The following is a 20,629-nucleotide window of genomic DNA, read 5'->3' as shown; positions in this document are numbered from 1 at the left end:
CAAAACAACCCTCAAATACTGCTTTCAAATAAAACTAAGTTTTAGCTTTTCATTATTCTATACTGTAAAATAAGCACTACTATTTTTTAAGCCGGGATCAAGGGAATAGGAGGAAATATCTACTGTACAGTACACTCACGTTTTGAATGTGAGAAAGTATTGTAGAACTTTATTGCACGTTCTCTGATGCTACACCGTCATGTAACCGTGACAACATTTCTAGGATTGTACTGTACCCTACATATGAATGTTATACATATTAGAATAACACTCGCTGGCCACTTTATTAGGTACACCTTGCTAGTACCGGGTTGGACCCCCTTTTGCCTTCAGAACTGCCTTAATTCTTTGTGGCATAGATTCAACAAGGTGCTGGAAACATTCCTCAGAGATTTTGGTCCATATTGACATGATAGCATCACGCAGTTGCTGCAGATTTGTCGGCTGCACATCCATGATGCGAATCTCCCGTTCTACCACATCCCAAAGGTGCTCTATTGGATTGAGATCTGGTGACTGTGGAGACCATTGGAGTACAGTGAACTCATTGTCATGTTCAAGAAACCAGTTTGAGATGATGTGAGCTTTGTGACATGGCGCGTTATCCTGCTGGAAGTAGCCATCAGAAGATGGGTACACTGTGGTCATAAAGGGATGGACATGGTCAGCAACAATACTCAGGTAGGCTGTGGCATTTAAACAATGCTCAATTTGTACTAAGGGGCCCAAAGTGTGCCAAGAAAATATCCCCCACACCATTACACCACCACCACCAGCCTGAACCGTTGATACAAGGCAGGATGGATCCATGCTTTCATGTTGTTTACGCCAAATTCTGACCCTACCATCTGAATGTCACAGCAGAAATCGAGACTCATCAGACCAGGCAACGTTTTTCTCAATCTTCTATTGTCCAATTTTGGGTAGCCCGTGTGAATTGTAGCCTCAGTTTTCTGTTCTTAGCTGACAGGAGTGGCACCCGGTGTGGTCTTCTGCTGCTGTAGCCCATCTGCTTCAAGGTTCCACGTGTTGTGCGTTCAGAGATGGTCTTCTGCATACCTTGGTTGTAACGAGTGGTTATTTGAGTTACTGTTGCCTTTCTATCATCTCGAACCAGTCTGGCCATTCTCCTCTGACCTCTGGCATCAACAAGGCATTTTCGCCCAGAGAACTGCCACTCACTGGATATTTTCTCTTTTTTGGACCATTCTCTGTAAACCCTAGAGATGGTTGTGCGTGAAAATCCCAGTAGATCAGCAGTTCTGAAATACTCAGACCAGCCCATCTGGCACCAACAACCATGCCACGTTCAAAGTCACTTAAATCACCTTTCTTCCCCATTCTGATGCTCGGTTTGAACTTCAGTAGGTCGTCTTGACCATGTCTACATGCCTAAATGCATTGAGTTGCTGCCATGTGATTGGCTGATTAGATATTTGCGTTACCGAGCAGTTGAAGAGGTGTACCTAATAAAGTGGCCGGTGAGTGTAGTGTCTATATAGATATTATGATTGCTCAACGATGCCTCCTGGTGGTTGTTTTGTCGAGGTCAATTCATTGAAATAAAACATGTCAAATAGTCGAGCTGACTCACTGGTGCCGTCGCAGTATGCCTGTGACATCGTCACACCGGCGGCCACCTTTTACACTCTGGCCTACTGTACTTCAAACAACATAGGCTACATATTGTAGCAGAAGTCAAAACATATTGTAGCAGGAGCAGTAGCTAGCAAGCTATTATTAGGCTTATGTTGTGTGAGGTATTGTTAGCAACGTATGAGTAAGATATGTTACTAGCTACAAATGCAGCTTGGTGATGATAAAGTGTTAGCGGGCCCCTGTCAACGAGGTTGGCTAGCTACTGTTGTTGTAACTGTACTTACGTGGATCTGCTGCCGATACGTATGGTCGTGATTAGGACATAAGCCATGGCATGAGGAAAACGTGGCGTTGCCAGCAGTCACCGAAATTAGATTAGATTAGATTCAACTTTATTGTCATTGTGCAGAGTACAAGTACAGAGACAACGAAATGCAGTTAGCGTCTAACCAGAAGTGCAAAATAGCAGAAAGTGCAATGAACAGTATTTACAGGTAGTGCAATATATGATCAGTAGTAGTGCAGTATGATATAGTATAATATAAGCAGTATAATATAGCAGTGCAGTATAGCAGTATGTGAGTAGCAGTAGCATTATAGCAGAATAAATAGTTACAGTATGAGCAGTGTAGCAGCATATGAGCTGTATGGGTAATGCAGTCTAGCAGTATATATGTATTAACAGTAACATGAGGTAGATGCAGAATAAATATAAATATGGAATGCCGTATAAACAGTATAAACAAGTATGTACAGTATGTGCAGTAGTATTAAAGAAAATATAGGATATGTGCATTATGAACAGTATGAACAGGTATGTACAGAAGAGCAGTGGTATTGAGTAAGAGCAGGGGAGGGGAGTATAGTGCAATTGTCCGGGTGTGGGGGGGGGGGGGGTTGCGGGGGTAGTAGGTTGTCAGGTAGGTGTAGTGTTCAAGTTCAGTAGGGTGACAGCCGCAGGGAAGAAGCTGCCTCTGAACCTACTGGTTCGGGTGCGGAGAGACCTGTAGCGCCTCCCGGAGGGGAGTGGGGTGAAAAGTCTGTGGTTGGGGTGAGAGATGTCCTTGACGATGCTGCGTGCCTTACGCAAGCATCGTTTGCCCTGGACAGCCTCGATGGAGGGGAGTGAGGAACCGGTGATGCGTTGGGCAGTCTTCACCACCCTCTGCAGTGCTTTCCGGTCCGATGCCGAGCAGTTGCCATACCATACTGTGACACAGTTGGTAAGGATACTCTCGATGGTGCAGCGGTAGAAGTTCACCAGGATCTGAGGAGATAGATGGACCTTCTTTAGTCTCCTCAGGAAGAAGAGACGCTGGTGAGCCTTCTTTATCAGGGTGGAGGTGTTGAGGGTCCAGGAGAGGTCCTCAGAGATGTGGACACCCAGAAACTTGAAGCTGGTGACTCGCTCCACCTCAGTCCCGTTGATGAGGATGGGGGTGTGTGCGCCAGCTTTAGACTTCCTGAAGTCCACAATGAGTTCTTTGGTCTTCTTGGTGTTGAGAGCCAGGTTATTGTCGTTGCACCACACTGTTAGGTGCTGGACCTCCTCCCTGTAGGCCGACTCATCGTTGTTGCTGATGTCGTCTGCAAACTTAACAATGGTGTTTGAGCCATGTACAGGTGTGCAGTCGTAGGTGAAGAGGGAGTAAAGGAGGGGGCTCAGCACACAGCCTTGTGGAACGCCGGTGTTCAGGGTGAGGGTTGAGGAGGTGTGGTTGTGAAGCCTAACAGACTGCGGCCTGTTGGTCAGGAAGTCTAGAATCCAGTTGCAGAGGGAGGGGTTGATGCCCAGTTGCCTGAGTTTGGAGATCAGTTTGGAGGGGATGATGGTGTTGAATGCTGAGCTGAAGTCAATAAACAGCATTCTCACATAAGAGTTAGTCTTGTCGAGGTGGGACAGGGCGGAGTGAAGTGCCGTTGAAATGGCATCCTCTGTACTCCTGTTCTGCCGGTAGGCGAATTGAAAGGGGTCCAGTGTGGGTGGTAGGCAGGTCTTGAGTTGAGCTAAGACCAGCCTCTCGAAGCACTTCATGATGATGGGCGTGAGTGCCACTGGTCGGAAGTCATTTAAGCTCGTTGCAGTGGAGTGTTTTGGCACCGGCACGATGGAGGTGGTTTTGAAGCACGCGGGGACAGCTGCTTGGGCTAGGGACAGGTTGAATATGTCAGTCCAAACCTTAGTCAGCTGCACAGCGCAGGCCCTGAGGACGCGTCCGGGGATCCCATCAGGACCAGCAGCCTTGCGTGCGTTAGTCCTGCTCAGTGCCGCACACACGTCGGTGGGGGATAGAGTGAGGGGCTGGTGATCCGCAGGGAGCACAGCCTTGATGGCCACCTCCTTGTTGTCCCTGTCAAAGCGGCCGTAGAAGTGGTTCAGCTCATCAGGGAGGGAGGCGTCAACGGAGAGGGGTGAGGTGTTAGATGGTTTGTAGTCAGTGATGGCCTGGATGCCCTGCCACATGCGTCGGGGGTCAGAGTTGTTTCTGAAGTGATCCTCTATCCTCAGCTTGTGGTTGTGCTTGGCCTTTTTGATGCCCCTCTGCAGATTAGCCCTGGATGAGCTATAGGCCCGAGCATCCCCTGATCTGAAGGCAATGTCGCGTGCCTTCAGCAGGAGTCGGACCTCACTGTTCATCCATGGCTTCTGATTAGGGAAAGTGGTGATCCGCTTGAGTGTGGTGACACTGCTGATGTTGGAATTGATGTAGTCCAAAACAGATGAGGCATATGAATTAATGTCCGTGTGGGAGTCATGGGTGGCCTGAGTGGCAAACACACCCCAGTCAGTGTTTCCAAAACGCTGCTGGAGCGCTGAGTCAGCTCCCTCTGGCCAGACCTTGACTGTCCTCACTGTAGGTTTCACTCGTTTGATGAGTGCTGAGTACTTGGGCAGTAGGAACAATGAGAGGTGGTCTGATTGACCTAGGTGGGGGAGGGGAACGGCTTTGTACGCATCAGCCATGCTGGTGTATACTTGGTCCAATGTCCTGTCTCCTCTGGTGGGGCAAGAGACATTTCGGTGGAATTTGGGCAGTACAGTCTTTAAGTTGGAGTGATTGAAGTCACCCGCGACAATGAAGGCTGCCTCGGGATGCAGAGTCTGTTGTTTGCTAATGGCAGCATACAGTTCTTTCATAGCAATCTTAGCATTAGCATCCGGGGGGATATAGGCTGCCGTGATAACAGTAGACGTGAACTCTCTGGGCAGATAGAAAGGTCTACACTTAACCATGAGAAACTCCAGGTTAGCTGAGCAGTGACTCTCGGTGATGGTAGTGTCCGTGCACCACGTCTTGTTTACATAAATGCACAAACCTCCACCTCTGGTCTTACCGGAGTCGCCTGCTGTTCTGTCTGCTCGGAGAACGCAGCGCCCTGCTAGCTCGATAGCGTTGTCGGGAACCTCGCTGTTGAGCCAGGTTTCAGTGAAAACCATGATGTTACAGTCCATAATCCATTTGTGGGTGGTGATCCGCAGCCGCAGTTCATCCATCTTGTTTGCCAGGGAACGAACATTTGCAAGGAAAAGGCTAGGTAATGAGAGTCGGTGTGGGGTTAGCTTTAGCCTAGCTCTCAGCCCACCTCGGCTCCCTCGCCTGTGTTTTCGTTTCCGAGCCGGTCTGGGGCCTCTTCCGGTCGGTGTAGCGGAGTTAGCTGTTAGATGAAATGTTGCTTACATTCCATCTAAATTAGTGGGCTAACTAATGTTGGGAGGCAACTCATAAACGGTGCCGCATTGTCTCATAATGATGAGGAAAGACAGTTGCATTAAGCTCATGAGGCATCTATCAGTGAATTACTTCAAGAACCGATGAGAATATCATAAATGTACTGTATATCCAAAAACAGCTTCACGAATTACAGATTGCTTGAAACAGGAGTAAGCAATATGGTTGTGACCAGGTGGAATATTCGAACAAAGGTAATAATGTGTTCTTCCCCTTTAACTCTCTGTGTGACCCTGCAGCCAGTGGACAGGGATCCTCTCATCTACCACATGGACTCTGGCGTCCACCGCCACGGTGGTGACCATGACTTACCTGACGAGTTCTTCGAGGTGACTGTCGATGACATCCGCAAACGCTTCGCCCAGCTGAAGAGTGAGAGGTGAGTCACATGAGGGGGGAGACAAACACAATGATGTGTGTGTGTTGGTTTCTTTACAAACTCCTCTTCAAAATAGATGTCTGCCTCTCCAATCTGTTCTGTCTGAGTGAGACCACAGCAGACATCAAGGTGTGTGTGTGTGTGTGTGTGTGTGCGCCAACTCTCTCATATACTCAGCCATAACGCAAGACCGTACATGTCATTAAGTATGATAGATGTTTTTAATGGGGAATAATTAGTGACTGTATGGATACTTATTTATCTAACAACTGTCGTGCCAGACAGACACACTTGGTTTGTCCCGCCCCCTCCCTTTAATTGGATAGCGGGAGTTACAGTGGCTGATTGGTTTAGCAGCAAGCCCTGCGGTATTGGTGCTACTGTGTGATCGAATGCAATTATGCAGGATATAATTATGCAGACCGCAGTGAACTATCCCTCTTTAACACACACACACACACACACACACACACAGACGGACTCATCACATGATCTCTCACACGCACAAGCACACACAGGACCTGGATCATTCTGTCATGTAGTTAATTTATCTTTTTGGGTTATGGTGGAGTTAGGGTTCGGGTTATAGGCATCTATAAACAAGACACTGACCAGAGTCAGTGGGTATACAGCATACATGTATTTACCCAAAAACGGCTTCATGGATTACAGATTGTGGCTTTAATATGAGTTATAATTCTATATATGTAGATCAATTTGAGGGTGTTTTCCAGTAGCTCTGATTGAGAATAGCGAGCTTTATGTCATCCCTCTCATTCTCAATTCAGTTCTAGCTTTATTGCCATGACAACACACAACCTCACATTGCCACAGCAAACATACAGGAACTTCTTGAATTAGTGGTGATGGAAAGGGAACTAAGAGATCAAATGAACAATCATGTATTTTCCTCTCTCTCTTTCTCTAGGAGGGGATTGGAGGAGGCTCCTCTGATGACTAAAGCTCTTAGAGAGTCTCAAATGAAGGATAAGATGGGCAGATACCCTAGAGTGAGTGACGTTGCCAGTTCAAGTGTACCAAAATACGACATTTTAGTTATTCAAAATCATGTTTGTTACGACAATGTTATTACTTAGTCATGTTGTTATAATGTATTAGTGTGTGTCTGTGTCTCTCTCTCCCTCTCGCTCTCTCGCTCTGTCTGTCTCTCCAGGTAGTTCTGAGGATCCAGTTCCCTGACAGACGGGTTCTACAGGGATTCTTCAGGCCTCTAGAGACCGGTGTGTGTCTTCTCTCTCTGTCCATTTGCCCATTTCTCCCTCCCTCTATAGTTCACCCCCCGGGCCCAAACTAAAAACATGCTCCCACTCTTTCTGACTCGCACACACAGCTTGCTGGCCACAGGTATGCATGCTATGCTCAACTGGTTGTGGTTAACCCACCAGCACCTGACAGTCAGACAGGTACAAGAGAGCCTGACTTACTGTGTTGTTATATGTCTGTCAAAACAACTACAACAACATGCCTCCATCCTATGTGTAGCATTAGTCAGATAGTAAAAAGAAAAACTGCCAAGTTAGCAATGCTGTGATTAAACCTGTGTCTGTCTGTCTGTCTGTCTGTCCAGTTGCTACACTGAGGCACTTTGTGAAGAGTCACCTCGAGGACCCTCAGCTCCAGTTCTCCCTGTGTGAGTATTGTCACTTGCTTATTCTCCCCTCTCTCGCTCTCGCTCTAACTCTGTTTCTCCTTCTCTATTTCCCTCTCTGTCTCGTTTTCCTATCAGTTCTTGTCTTTCTCTTTTTCTCTCCCTTTGTTATCCTCTCTTCCTGTCCCTCTCGTAATAACTTCTAATCCCCCCCCCCCCATTTCAGTCATCGCGCCTCCTAAAACCATTCTGGACGACCCCACAGCTACCCTCTTCCAGGTAAGCTCTCTCTCTCTCTTTTTCTCTCTCAGAGATGTATAAAGTGTTATCCCTTGTTTATCAAAAGGGGGGGGGGGGGGTGTAAGGTGTATTTATTAAGGCTGGACTATAATGATTCCAGGACATTGAACTGAAGAGAACCCACATCACAATAAATGCTCACAACCCCAATAACAACAACAAATTGTTTTGTCCTTCAGTTAAAAACAAAACGCATCTTGAATGGTCACATGGGGATACCAATGTGCTTGAGGGGTGTGCGTGCCTGTGTGCGTGCGTGTGTGCGTGCGTGCTTAAGGGTAAAATATAAAATTCCCTCCTCTCTATCTCTCTCTGTTTCTTTCCCTCCTCTTTAACTATCTCCTCCCCTCCTCGCCTGTCCTTAACCCAGCTGGGTTTGATTTTGCCCGGCCCAGACTGGCACATGGGGTTAATACAAGGCCTGCTTTGATCACACACACACACACACACACACACACACCATCTCTCCCTGACATGCACACACACACACCCACACCATCTCTCCCTGACATACACACACAATCACCCACCATCTCTCCCTGACACACACACACCATCTCTACCTGACACACATACACACACACCATCTCTCCCTGACACACACACACACACACACACACACACACAAACACATGCACACACAAGAACACACACAGACTTACACTCACATCAGATCTTTAACATCCATTCAACTAAATACCATGCAAAGGAGCTGTCGGTGTCAGTTGAGACATCATCCTCTCCTTCTATCTTTTCTCTGCCCACCTGACCTGGTGTAGTGTTTGATGTGCCGAGAGAGAGTGTGAGAGAGAGAGATGCCCTCAGGGTGAAAAGAGACAGATGGAGATAGCGAGATGATGGAGGGGGAGCCAGAGTGAAAGCCTGTGGTCAGCGTGAGATGAACTAGATTCACAGATTCTAAAAGGCCTTTAAAAAGTACACTTTCAACTTTTGTGTGTGTGTATGAGATGTGTGCTAAATGTACTTTCTCCTTCCTCGCTTTTTCTGTCTCCCTCTCTTCTGCCCCACCACACACTCTGCATTGTTATTCCACGCAATGATCATCAGGAATAATCAGCCAATACAGACACAATATACGTTGATGGATTACATTTCCGTAAGGATGTGCCTAAGCCCAAACTGTTAGTTGTGAGTTAAAGTTAGGGTAATTGTATGTCTAATTTAACCAACACGCTGCAGCACCCACGTCATAGGCTAAACTATTTTATTTCCTATTCATTTTGTAATTCTCACCATTTTTGATCCTGTCAAACAAGCTGCAGATAAACATCAGCTCAATCAAGCTGCAATGATACTGCTGCACAGTATGCCACCCGCCTTTACAGACCGTCTTGATACAGGAGATGATATACAGAGGGGAGTTGAACATATTTGGCTATTGGAATTGGAACTTTGACACTTTTTTCGATTAGTCTTCATAGCGAAATGCAAGAATTGTGTGCCAAACTATTTGACAATTCCTAGTGTTGCATGGTATCTTCGGGTGGCAGGTTCAATGGTTATCTTTCATTCCTTGAGCAAATTAATTATTTAATGACTACTCAGTGTGTAAGAAGGATGATTTCTGTCTTTGTTAATTGAGAGGGATACCCTTGTGCTTCATCCTTCTTTTGTCTTTTGTAGCAAGTTTAGGCATTAGATAGATAGATTGATAGAGTGGAGCCCCATGAGTCTGGAAAGAGAGATGAGACAGACCATGACATGACTTCTACCAGCTTTCAGATGTTCTTTCAGAAGTGGCCATGTAGTCAAAACCCAAAGGACTATACAACAGTATCATCGGCATACAAATGGAAGTTACAGTTTTGTACAGAAGACCCAATATTGTCAATATAAGGACCGGACCAAGAATTCAGCCTTGTGGGACACCCTTTGTTATATCCAGAAAACCTGATTCAACACCATCAGAAGATATACATTGTGTTCTATCCATTAAATAGTTTTCAAGCCATCTGCATGAAGCCTGGTCGAGACCTTTTTCAAATAACCTCTAGGTAAGTAGGTGATGATCGACCTTATCGAAAGCCTTGCCTATAAATAAGGCAGCACAGTCTAGGAAATTTAACACATTTAAAATAGAATGGGAAGTTCTTAACTGGGAGTTGACCAGGGACTCTAGTACTTCAGAAAGGCAGGATAGCTTCAATATTGGATGCTTGTTATCTAGGTCGGAGGGGTCACCATCCTTGTTGAGAGGGAGCACATAGGCTGCCTTTCAAATTTTGGGGATAACACCTGTGATAATAGTCAGATTAAAAATATTAGTTAAAGACTCCTCATATCAGCCCCAGTGGATTTCTTAACATCAATCTTAAGCAAAGCATCAGGCACATCACAAAAAGAAAATTGTTGAAACGAAAACAATGGTTCGCTAGAAGTTTACTGAACTCCCAACAAGCCAGCAGAGGTCTGGGAGAGGGAAGCACAGTCAACCGACCGAACATCATCAGCTGAACAACCATTTCTCTCAAACAACAAACCTGCAAAGATAACAGTAACAGTAACAATCAGTAACAAGGCCATAGTTTGTCTTAATTTTCTTTGGCAGGGAAGAAGAGGAATTCCGATGCTTCAAAGTATTAACTGATCCCCAGGAGAATCTGAGATAGTATTTAAAAAGTAGCTTGATTTAGCTTTCTCAATCGCGGATGTACATCTATTCCTCATTTGCCTGAAAAACTGCTACTGAGTCAGTCTTCCTAGGTTTGGCCCAGGTCTGGTTTGGCCCTCGTCCTCAAAAGACCTGACAGTTCAGTAGAATTCCAGGGGTTAGACCTATCCTTAACTAAGGCATTTAAATCTTTGTCTGCTAGAGAAAGAAATACAGAAGAGAAAAGAGAGGGCTATTTGTCAAAATTAGATTCATTCAGCAAAGACTTTCCAAACTTGTTTATTAGCTGTCAGGTTGAGGTCAATACAGATATATTCTTCAAATCATCAGAAGATGGGGTTAGCCAATCAATGAATTAGCAAGTGTACAGTAAACATGTTGTCCCCCATTAATGATGACCCCTCTATAAGAGAGTGATGGAGAAGCCTGTGAATGAAGCAATTTTTATTCATAAACGTTTTACTATGACACTCTGGTTGCGCACAGGCATAGGCTTCTGTGAAGAATAAATTGGAGAGAAGAATAAATTGGGCGCATTAGGCGCAAAGAGAAGAATAAATTGGGCGCATTTAGGCTACTATCATACTAAGTCAGTATTGATATAAGACACCTTTACTTCAAACACAAATTTCACCAGTAGTCTAAGACAAAATATTTGCACAACCAATATTTCCATTAGTCTTGCTACTTACAGCTTTCGGTTGATTTCTCAAAATATTATTCCCAAATTGATTATTCAAAATAAAAGCGAAAATTATTTGTTTACAATTGCGACTGGCTAGAAACCTAGGTTACACAACTCTGGTTTCCGTATTGATATATGCCAAGTTTCTGTATTAAATTATGCTGCATAACAAACTTCAATCACAAAATATTATTCCCAAATTCATTAGGCTACACTCCTACAGCTGAATTCATAGCCAGAATGTAATGTTACTGGAATCTGTAGTGCTTATTTGATTCATTATCAGTCTTGCTTCTTACAGCTTGATGTTGATTTTCTCAAAATATGATTCCCCAATTCGTTAGGCTATAGGCCTATTGCATTAAGCTACACTCCTAACTCTCCACACCCTATTATGATGTTTTTTAACAAGGAATCGGTGTCACCTCAAAACTCCAAAACAATCTCTATGACAAGACGCATTTTTTACCATTGTTTCGCCAAAATTGAGCCAAACAGCGTCATTTCGTAAATGTCACAAATGACCCGTGACTTTTATCAATCCCTTTCACAAAATCATAACAAAATTACCTTAGCTGATTGTTAAAATATGGAACAAATGAAGCAGGCTATAATATAACAAAGCCTTGTGGGCACAGCGGTTGCTCTGCCTCTGACCTTACAGGCTAGCAACACACTCCAAACTTCTATTTGAGATGGGTGTTATTGGCAGGCAACTGTCTCTATTAGTCCTTTGGGAGGATGACCTTACAGTGCCTATTCCCTTTGTCAGTTGGTGCTACAGGCATGGCAAAAGACATTGTGTCTGTAGAGAACTCTCACAATAAGGGAGACTGTAGAGCATTTGTTTTTTTAGCTGTTCAAGGTTAGCAGATTTGGGGTGTTCACAGGGGTGGTGTACTGGGCTTGGACGTGTTCATTTGGGGGAGCCAGGTATACTTTCCTGAGTAGTAGAGTCTGCCTGCTTAACTATTTGCTTGGCCAGGCTGAGCTAGCTGTTTGGAAGGGTAGAAAGAACAGGATTCTAGGGCAGGGTCTACAGACGCTCAGGCTAAGTTGCTGGGACTGGTGACAGGGAGGGTTAAATACTGGTATGATGAGGACTGGTGACGGGGAGGGTTAAATACTAGTACTACAAGGTGGTCAACAATCTAACAGAGATGAATGCCATGTGGGGGGCCAGCGTTGTTCTTTGTTTTGTTGATGGGGAGAGGAGGCTAGTGTTTTCTCACTGTCTCTCTCTCTCTGTCCTTCTCTCGTGCCCCTTCCCTCTCTCTCTGTCCCTTCTCCCTCTATTAGAGACTTTAAAGAGTTATGGCGCACAAACAATATTTAATCACTTTGTGTGATGTCACATGCCTGCACGCACACGCGCCCCCCCTTTGTGCCGTGCCACGGAAGGAATGTTTCCTATCCCAGCAGCTCTTTGATACCAGGCCTCCCCTCCCTCAATTCCTCTTTCATCCCCCTCCTCCCCTTTTCTCCCCCCTCTCAGGGCCATCAGGAGCTGATCTACCCAGGCGTGCCCCAAATCATACACACACACACACACACACACACACACACACACAGGCCCCAATCCCTTTCTCCCCCTCTCCTCTCAGCCTCGTTCGAAGTTCTATTGCCAAAGGGAGCGTTTAGTGCGGATGGATGGAATGCCTGTTATCCCACTGAAACACATTGTTTCCTGTTCAAAGGCCTTTAATAATAGCAATTAGGACAGCTAGTCCAATAATAGTAACCAACAGGGGGGAGAGAGAGAAGAAGGGGGGAGGGAAGAGAGGGTGGTGCACAGGTGGAATTGGAGGTTTTGTGTGTCTGTGTCTGTGTCTGTGTGTGTGTGTGTGTGCGTTTTTGTTTGTTTGTTTAACTACCCTTCCTCGGACTGTAAGAGAGCGAGAGTTGTTTTCCCGTCTGACCCAGATGAAATGTAGGGCAAAGATGCTTAGTCCTCAACCAGTCTGTCTGAATTGTTTTCCTGTGTGTGTGTGTGTGTGTGTGTGTGTGTGTGTGTGTGTGTGTATGTGTGTGTGTGTGTGTGCATAGACTGAATAGAAGTTATTAAAGGCAGAGAGCAGTGCCTCGTTTGTGAAACACCTTATTTTTCTTTTTTTTTTGCCTCTGCCAATTATTTTTGATTTGCAGCCTCCTTGGCCAATACTTCTCTGGTTATCGCTCAGGCACCTTGGCTACTGCTTCTTAGCATCTCCTGTTTAAAAATAGATTGGAGTGGACAAGGGTTGAGTTTGGCCGGGTTTGAGGTGTCGGTCGGGATAAGTTCAGATTCTGAGTGTAGACTTTTCATACAGAACAGTTATGGGAGTGCCAGGTTGACTTGTTGCCATGTCTAGTGCATGCTAGCTCCAATGTTCGTATCATTCTTTGTCCCCTACCAATGAAATCAGTCAACTATAATAACCACCACAACCAATAACGGAATGGGTCAGCCTATTTTCATGTTTAGGTGAAATATCGTCTTACCCTGAGTTGTCCTCATTGGCCAGGATTGAGACGGTACTTAGTTTAGCACAGTTTCTCCTCAGAGAAACTTCAAATAAAGTTTAGTTGCGAGTTACACTTGAAAGGATTTTTGATGCACATTCTATTGAAAATAAAACAATTAGTCTCTATAATCAATTTCAGAACTGGAACTATTTTCTGTCCGTAGACTCACACACAGCCTCTTTTTTTTGGTTTCTGTTTCACCAGCCAATCTCTCCCCTTGTTGGACGTGCATTCGACCACGGAGTGATTACTAGCTGTGAACAAAAGGTTGCTGGTATTCTAATGGAATCTAGGAAGTATATGTGACAACTGATCATTGCATATTATTGTCAAAGTACATAGTTTGTGATTACAATAAAAGCATGTACTGATTTGTCTAGTATAAAACCACTACTAAACTTTGTCTGAAGGTTCTCTGAGGAGATTTTGGCATGTAATTACAACGATGCTAAATTAAGAACCATCCGAATCCTTCTCTTAGAGAGGGAGTTGCTTACTGTTAGCCTGTGCTGCGGTTGCAAAGTGGAGAACCAAGAACCGGAGAAGCTTTCATTATTGGCCTATGAGGACAACTCAGGGTAAGATTATATTTCACCTAAACAGGAAATGGGATGAACCATCCCTTTAACTGTCAAGTGCTGGGAAGGGCTTCAGTGCTCTTGGGGTAAGAGTGTTTTCGTGACAGTTTAATGGGTACTTGTGGTTTACTTCAAAGGAACAATGTTACTGGTTTAAATCCCCCAAAAGGTGAATCATTTTCACAATGACTTGTTGACTGTGGCTTGGTAATACACAGTTTGATATCTTTATCTTTTTTTTAAGTGGTATGTTGTCGGTGCCTAGACATATACAGTATCTTAATGAGGTACCTGTTGAGCCTTGCAAAATCGGGAGATAAATAATTTGGAGAGCTAGTGAACTTATTAAAAGACCACTTTAAGCCCAAACTCAGTGCAGCGTGTTTCAGAGGCTGGATACGCCGTGGGGAAGTTGTGAATAGAGACCACTATCGCTGCAAAGGGAACATGCTGCCACTAATTGCTAATTCATGTGCTTGGGCACATTACCAGGGCCAGCCGTGATAAGGAGAGGGCCGGTGTGGAAAGGAAACCAGGAGAAAGGAAATCAAAAAAGGGCTCGCGGCGCCTTAATCAAAGTAACTACGCTCATATCCGGTTACAGAGGATGAGAAAAAACTAAAACCATTCATGGTGGAAATGGAAATAAATGACATTTGAGAGACAAATGTTGTGTCACCCTGATGAATGAGACACAACTTAATAAGAAATGGAAAAGGGGGGATATATCTGAATTAAAAGACACCCCCGTTAAACTGAAAACGCACACTGGGGGGAAAATCAAGGTGATTGGAGCATCTTATGTAAAGTGGGTTTTCAGGGTCAGAAGACAAAACTGCCTCACTTGGTTGTGAAAGGCTCAGGCCCCAGCCTTCTAGGGAGAGGGTGGTTGGAGGAAATAAAGCTGAACTGGAATCAAATGAAACATGCAACTACAGAAACTCTAACATTGCAGCATGTGCTGGCAAAACCTGTACAGCGCCCTCCATACGTATTGGAAAGAGGATGCATTAGTCTTCTTTTAGCTCTATACTCCCAACATTTGAAATCAAACAATTACGATGGGGAGAAAGTACAGACTCTCAGCTTCAATTCAATGGGATTTTTTTCAGTTTGGTTTTACCATTTAGAAAGTACAACAGACGCCAAATGTATTTGAAAAAAATCATATGATGTCCAAATAAAGTACTCATGTTTAGTATTTGGTCGACATCCTTTGCATGCAATAACTGCCTGAAGTCTGCGGTCCATTGACCCCACCAGATGCTGGGTATATTCTCTGGTGATGCTCTGCCAGGCCTATACTGCAGCAATCTTCAGTTGGTGTTTGCTTTGAGGTCTTTTTGCCTAAAATATTATCATCAGGAAATTAAATGTTTGTGGTCATTGTCTTACTGTATGATGAAGCACCATCCAATGAATTTGGAGGCATTTGCTTATACTCGAGCAGACGTAATGTTTCTGTACACTTCAGAATACATTCTGCTGTAAAAGGTCAATTAAGACCTTTTGGTGCCAAAACCGTTGTGGTTCATGTTGGATCAAACGATGTCAAACTGGCCTGTTTGGAAGTTGGTTTATTAAGCTCTCCACGACCCTTAAGGAATCAGGACTACAGCCAGTGATCTCTGGTCCACTACCAACGCTTCGCTTCAGATAAAATCTGAAAAAGACCTATGCAATGGTTTAACTGTCACAGTTAATCTCCAAACCAACACACCCTTATTTGAAGAACCCAGATAATTCCACCCTGTTCGGCATCATATTGACCAACAGGCCTTATAAACGTATAGCCAGTGATGTTTTTGCTAATGACATCAGCGTTCCGGTTGCCTGTATCAGAGATTAAAGGATAAACCTTCATTCCATGTTTTGCAAAGTCTATGTTGTGTATTAACCAAGTTGATGTATTGATGATTTTCTATGGATCTTTTACAGACATATTTGCAGCAGTTAAATATATTTGAACATGTTAGCTCCCTATCTCTCTGTTCTTAGAAAAATACTACCTGCTGAATAGCCCTCTCTCTTTCTCTCTTCCTAGGCCAACCTTTTCCCTGCTGCTGTGGTGTACTTTGGGGCTGATATGAAGACAGGTTTGTCCTTTCTAAATGTAAACCACAGTACATCCTAAAGTTACCAAGAAGTAATCCTTACCATGTTGTTTCTACGTGAAACAGATTAGATAATTAGAGGACTGTGAAATAAAACGTGGTGTGTGTGTGTGTGTGTGTGTGTGTGTTTCTCCTCACAGATAGCTACTTACAGAGGGAGCTCCTGGACTCCAGTGTCTCAGCCCTGCAAGCGGATGAGGCTATCGCTGGGTAAGTGTGTGTGTTTGTGTGCGAGCATGCTCCTGTGAGTGAAAGGAAGAGAGAATGTCAAATTCTCATCTTTATCTTAAAAAATGCTGGGTAAACACTGGACACCAGAGAAAATTGTGAATATAATCACTAATGTCAACCATAAAAGGTTGGTAAAGACTATACACCATAAAAAAAGGTACCATGTGTCAGTTTAGCCATGTAGTGGGTTGTAGTTTGTAATTTATTCATGAACCTTATCAAATGAAATCCTTTTTTTTAGATTGTGTTGACAATACGTGATTAAATGTCTGTCAATGTCGTGTGAATCAATGTCAAGGGACAATATAAACATGAAATTGGCTTTGGCATGATTGCCTGGCTAACCATGCTGAATGTTATCGTTCACTCCATATAATTCAGTCGAGATCTGCCATCTTGGAGGTTGATTGTGACTGTCACACTGAATGGGTGTTACGCCAAATAAATTAATCAGCCATTGGATTGTCCCTAACCAATCAGAGTATCAAAGCCTTTGACGCAATCCGAAGTGCTGTGATCCACACGTGGGTTAAAGTTTCTGAAAGGACTGATTGGCGCACATGGATTTCCATTCAGGGAGGCCTCAGGCACCAAAGTGAATCTAGACTTGAATTCGCGGAGAAAAGCGATAGTGAGGGAAGCGATTCAAGGGTGGATCGCCAGGCAAAGTGGCATGATGTAGTATCATTGAGATGTGCCACAGATTGGTCTCAAAGTTTAATCTAAAAGGAACCAAATCTGATGAGGGGAAACAAATTTTCGGTCAGAACAGATCCTTCTAGCTAGTCGCACCCTGGGGGTAACATTGCACCGCCTAGGTAACATGGCTGTGATATCCCCCCGGCAACCGGTCTATTTCCCTGTCACAGTGTCCTGTCATCATTGGAATCCTTTTGAAGTTCCGCTTAAATAGCAGGTGCACCCTCATTTCCTCCACCCATACACACACATACACCATTTCCCCTTTCTCTAAAGATAGAGCCCATTTCCCAAAACTGACCCCCACCTGTTACCCTCCCCTCCATCAGCAGAGGCCATCCCTCCACCTCTCCCATCCCCCATCCATCCTCATACTAAGTTAAGCTAAGAGTTTTTTTTACGACTTTTGGGACTGCTCTATTGTGTCCATTGTACCAGGCAAACTAAATCAAGTATTTGAAGATATTTAACAGTGTGTATTTAAAAGCATGTCTGGTAGGTGTTGCGTAGGGGGAAATCTGTTTTGGGTCATGTTTGTCTCAGGAAGTCCACAGTAAGTCTGTGGTGTTAGCCTTTGGTAACCTTTTACCCCTGAGCCACTTCTCCTGTCCACATGAAAGAAGCTGTGTGTGTGTGTGTGGGGGGGGGGGGGGATGCTTATATGTGTGTACTTGTATGCTAACTTACCTTTTTTTGCCTGTCCACATGAAAGAATGTTCTTCTATGCTGTACTGACCTCTCCTACCCCTCTCACTCTCTTCCTCTCTTTAAGCTGTATGCCCAGGTCTCCGGCCTCCTCCTGTCCCTCTCTGGGTACGGAGGAAGCTACCCCCCCTCCTCCAGGGGCGGACCCCCCCGAGGGGACCAGGGGGGGCGTAGAGGATGACACACACAGCCAGGCCCCCAAGCCTGTCAGGACAGACCCCGGCAAGGTCCCTAAGTGGCTCAAACTCCCAGGTAAGGTGTGTGTGTGTGTGTGTGCGTGCAAGAGCAGATGAGGATCAATCCACATGGTAACTCAATCTTCCTTAGCATGCTAACCATGTCCTGTACACATGCAGGTTTACATGGAGACACAGAGAGAGAATGTGACACACACACCTCTCTCAAAACAAATAGTCGTCAATTGGATGTGGTCTCTAGAAAACCCTTGATGAGTCAAAAGATTCACATAAAATACACTGTAGGCTGCTAACTAATTGTTAAAAGTTACAGCCAGCTGAAAAACATTGAACCTGTAAAGCATTTATGTTAATATCAGTTTCCACATGATGGTTTGGCAGAGACTTTTGGCTGTATTTTGTTAATAGCAAAGCATATCTAATATTGATAATCTGACTCCAGTGTAATTATCACTATGTGCAAAGAATTGTTGAGTTTGTGCTGAATTAGTGCAAGAAAGGTCAAATAGAATTAATCAAATGATCAATTGCTCTCTGATATTCAAGGAGCTTTAGAAAGCCTTTCTTTTCAACCCAACATCTTCAGGAGCGACCAGTTACCTCACTCTTCAGGGACCTTTTCAGCAATACTGATAAAGGATTTCTGTGTATGTTTTTTTGGTTTTGTTTTACATTTGTTCTGTTTCTCTTCCTGTTTTCGCCACAGGTAAGAAATGAGGATTCTGTTCGTTCTGGGAAGGACTACAGCTACCTGAGGGACAAAGTACAGAGCAGACTTCCCAGCACATCTCCCCAGTATCCCTGAAAATATTAATTCCACCCACAGATTCACAATTATGATGTATTTCAAACCATTGTGGATCGGGAGCAGACTTAATAGTTTTACAACAATTAAAACATGAAATTAATTATTAAATAAATACTAATATTTCCATAGGTGTGTTTTATTTCATGTGTCAATGTTAGAGGGTATTTTGTCTATTGATATGTAACCGTGCATAGAGGGTCCAATCTTTTATCATATATATTATTATTTTGTCGTGGCATAAAGAATACTAGCGTATGCTGTATAAACCTCCCCTTTTTAATGCATTTAAAAATAATTTAAAAAAATCTACATAACAAATTCTTACTATTATTATATGTATAATACAAGGCTACTTGTTCGTTCCCTCTACTTCTTGGGGAAGTAGTTACACTTGCCAGAGACAGTGCATGAGAGTATCAAAGTAACCTGGTTTCAAACTACATTCCTTAATTTTGACAATCTGCCACTTTTCCACTGCGAGAAGTCACAACCCCAAACTTCCAGCCATTCATGTGGTTTTAAAACACCTTAATTGATGTGTGTGTGTGTGTAGACGGAGTAGAAGTTATTCAAGGCAGAGAAGACCAGAGCAGTGCCTAGTTTGTGAAACACCTTAATTTTTTTACCTCGGCCAATTACTTTTGAAGTGCAGCCTCCTTGTCCAATACTTCTCTGGTTATCGCTCAGGCACCTTGGCTACTGCTTCTTAGCATCTCCTGTTTAAAAATAGATTTGAGGTGAAGGGTTGAGTTTGGCCGGGTTTGAGGTGTCGGTCGGGATAAGTTCAGGTTCTGAGTGTAGACTTTCATACAGAACAGTTATGGGTTCGTTCATTGTCCCCTGGGGACCAATGAAATTGGAGAGCAGACTATGATTCTGTCTCTTTCCGTTCATATGTTACAAGCTTTTTCTCTGACACCACTGGGACAATTTTGATGAAACTTTGATGAACATGTCATAATAGGGTGCAAAATGGAGAGCTAGGATTGGAGCCTAATGTGCCTGTGCAAATATATTGTCTTATACACTCACCGGCCACTTTATTAGGTACACCTGTTCAACTGCTCGGCAACGCAAATATCTAATCAGCCAATCACATGGCAGCAACTCAATGCATTTAGGCATGTAGACATGGTCAAGACGACCTACTGAAGTTCAAACCGAGCATCAGAATGGGGAAGAAATGTGATTTAAGTGACTTTGAACTTGGCATGGTTGTTGGTGCCAGATGGACTGGTCTGAGTATTTCAGAAACTGCTGATCTACTGGGATTTTCACGCACAACCATCTCTAGGGTTTACAAAGAATGGTCCGAAAAAGAGAAAATATCCGGTGAGCGGCAGTTCTCTGGGCGGAAATGCCTTGTTGATGCCAGAGGTCAGAGGAGAATAGCCAGACTGGTTCGAGATGATAGAAAGGCAACAGTAACTCAAATAACCACTTGTTACAACCAAGGTATGCAGAAGACCATCTCTGAACGCACAACACGTCAAACCTTGAAGCAGATGGGCTACAAAAGGGGGTCCAACCCAGTACTAGCAAGGTGTACCTAATAAAGTGGCCGGTGAGTGTATAACACAAGGGAAGCCCTACCCAGTATTAGTATAGACACTGGGTAGGGCCTCCCTTTACTCTCAAAACAGCCTCAATTCTTCGTGGCATTGATTTCACAAGATGTTGGAAACATTCCTTTGAGATTCTGGTCCATGATGATATGATTGCATCACGCAATTCCTGCGATTTTTCAGGTGCACTTTCAAGCTGTGAATCTCCCGTTCTACCACATCCCAAAGGTGTTCTATTGGATTCAGATCCAGTGACTGGGAAGGCCACTGAAGAACACTGAACTCATTGTCA

General features: G+C 44.1%; 1 protein-coding gene across 1 annotated transcript in view; it reads left to right on the top strand.

Moving 5' to 3' along the window:
- The window catches only part of aspscr1 (ASPSCR1 tether for SLC2A4, UBX domain containing), a 31,199-nt gene extending 12,308 nt beyond the window's left edge, over positions 1 to 18,891 (top strand). The window contains exons 9-17 of the mRNA XM_083697188.1: positions 5,570 to 5,709; positions 6,638 to 6,719; positions 6,884 to 6,950; positions 7,298 to 7,360; positions 7,545 to 7,597; positions 16,063 to 16,114; positions 16,273 to 16,342; positions 17,835 to 18,024; positions 18,676 to 18,891. Of these exons, the coding sequence (XP_083553314.1) occupies positions 5,570 to 5,709; positions 6,638 to 6,719; positions 6,884 to 6,950; positions 7,298 to 7,360; positions 7,545 to 7,597; positions 16,063 to 16,114; positions 16,273 to 16,342; positions 17,835 to 18,024; positions 18,676 to 18,681 (723 nt within the window). The 3' untranslated portion in view covers positions 18,682 to 18,891. The remainder of the gene's footprint in view (positions 1 to 5,569; positions 5,710 to 6,637; positions 6,720 to 6,883; positions 6,951 to 7,297; positions 7,361 to 7,544; positions 7,598 to 16,062; positions 16,115 to 16,272; positions 16,343 to 17,834; positions 18,025 to 18,675) is intronic.
- Positions 18,892 to 20,629: the final 1,738 nt, after the last annotated feature.

The sequence above is a fragment of the Argentina silus genome, assembly GCF_951799395.1.
Source record: "Argentina silus genome assembly, chromosome: Y".
Classification (NCBI taxonomy): Eukaryota; Metazoa; Chordata; class Actinopteri; order Argentiniformes; family Argentinidae; genus Argentina; species Argentina silus.
This window is presented reverse-complemented; position numbering and strand designations above follow the sequence as displayed.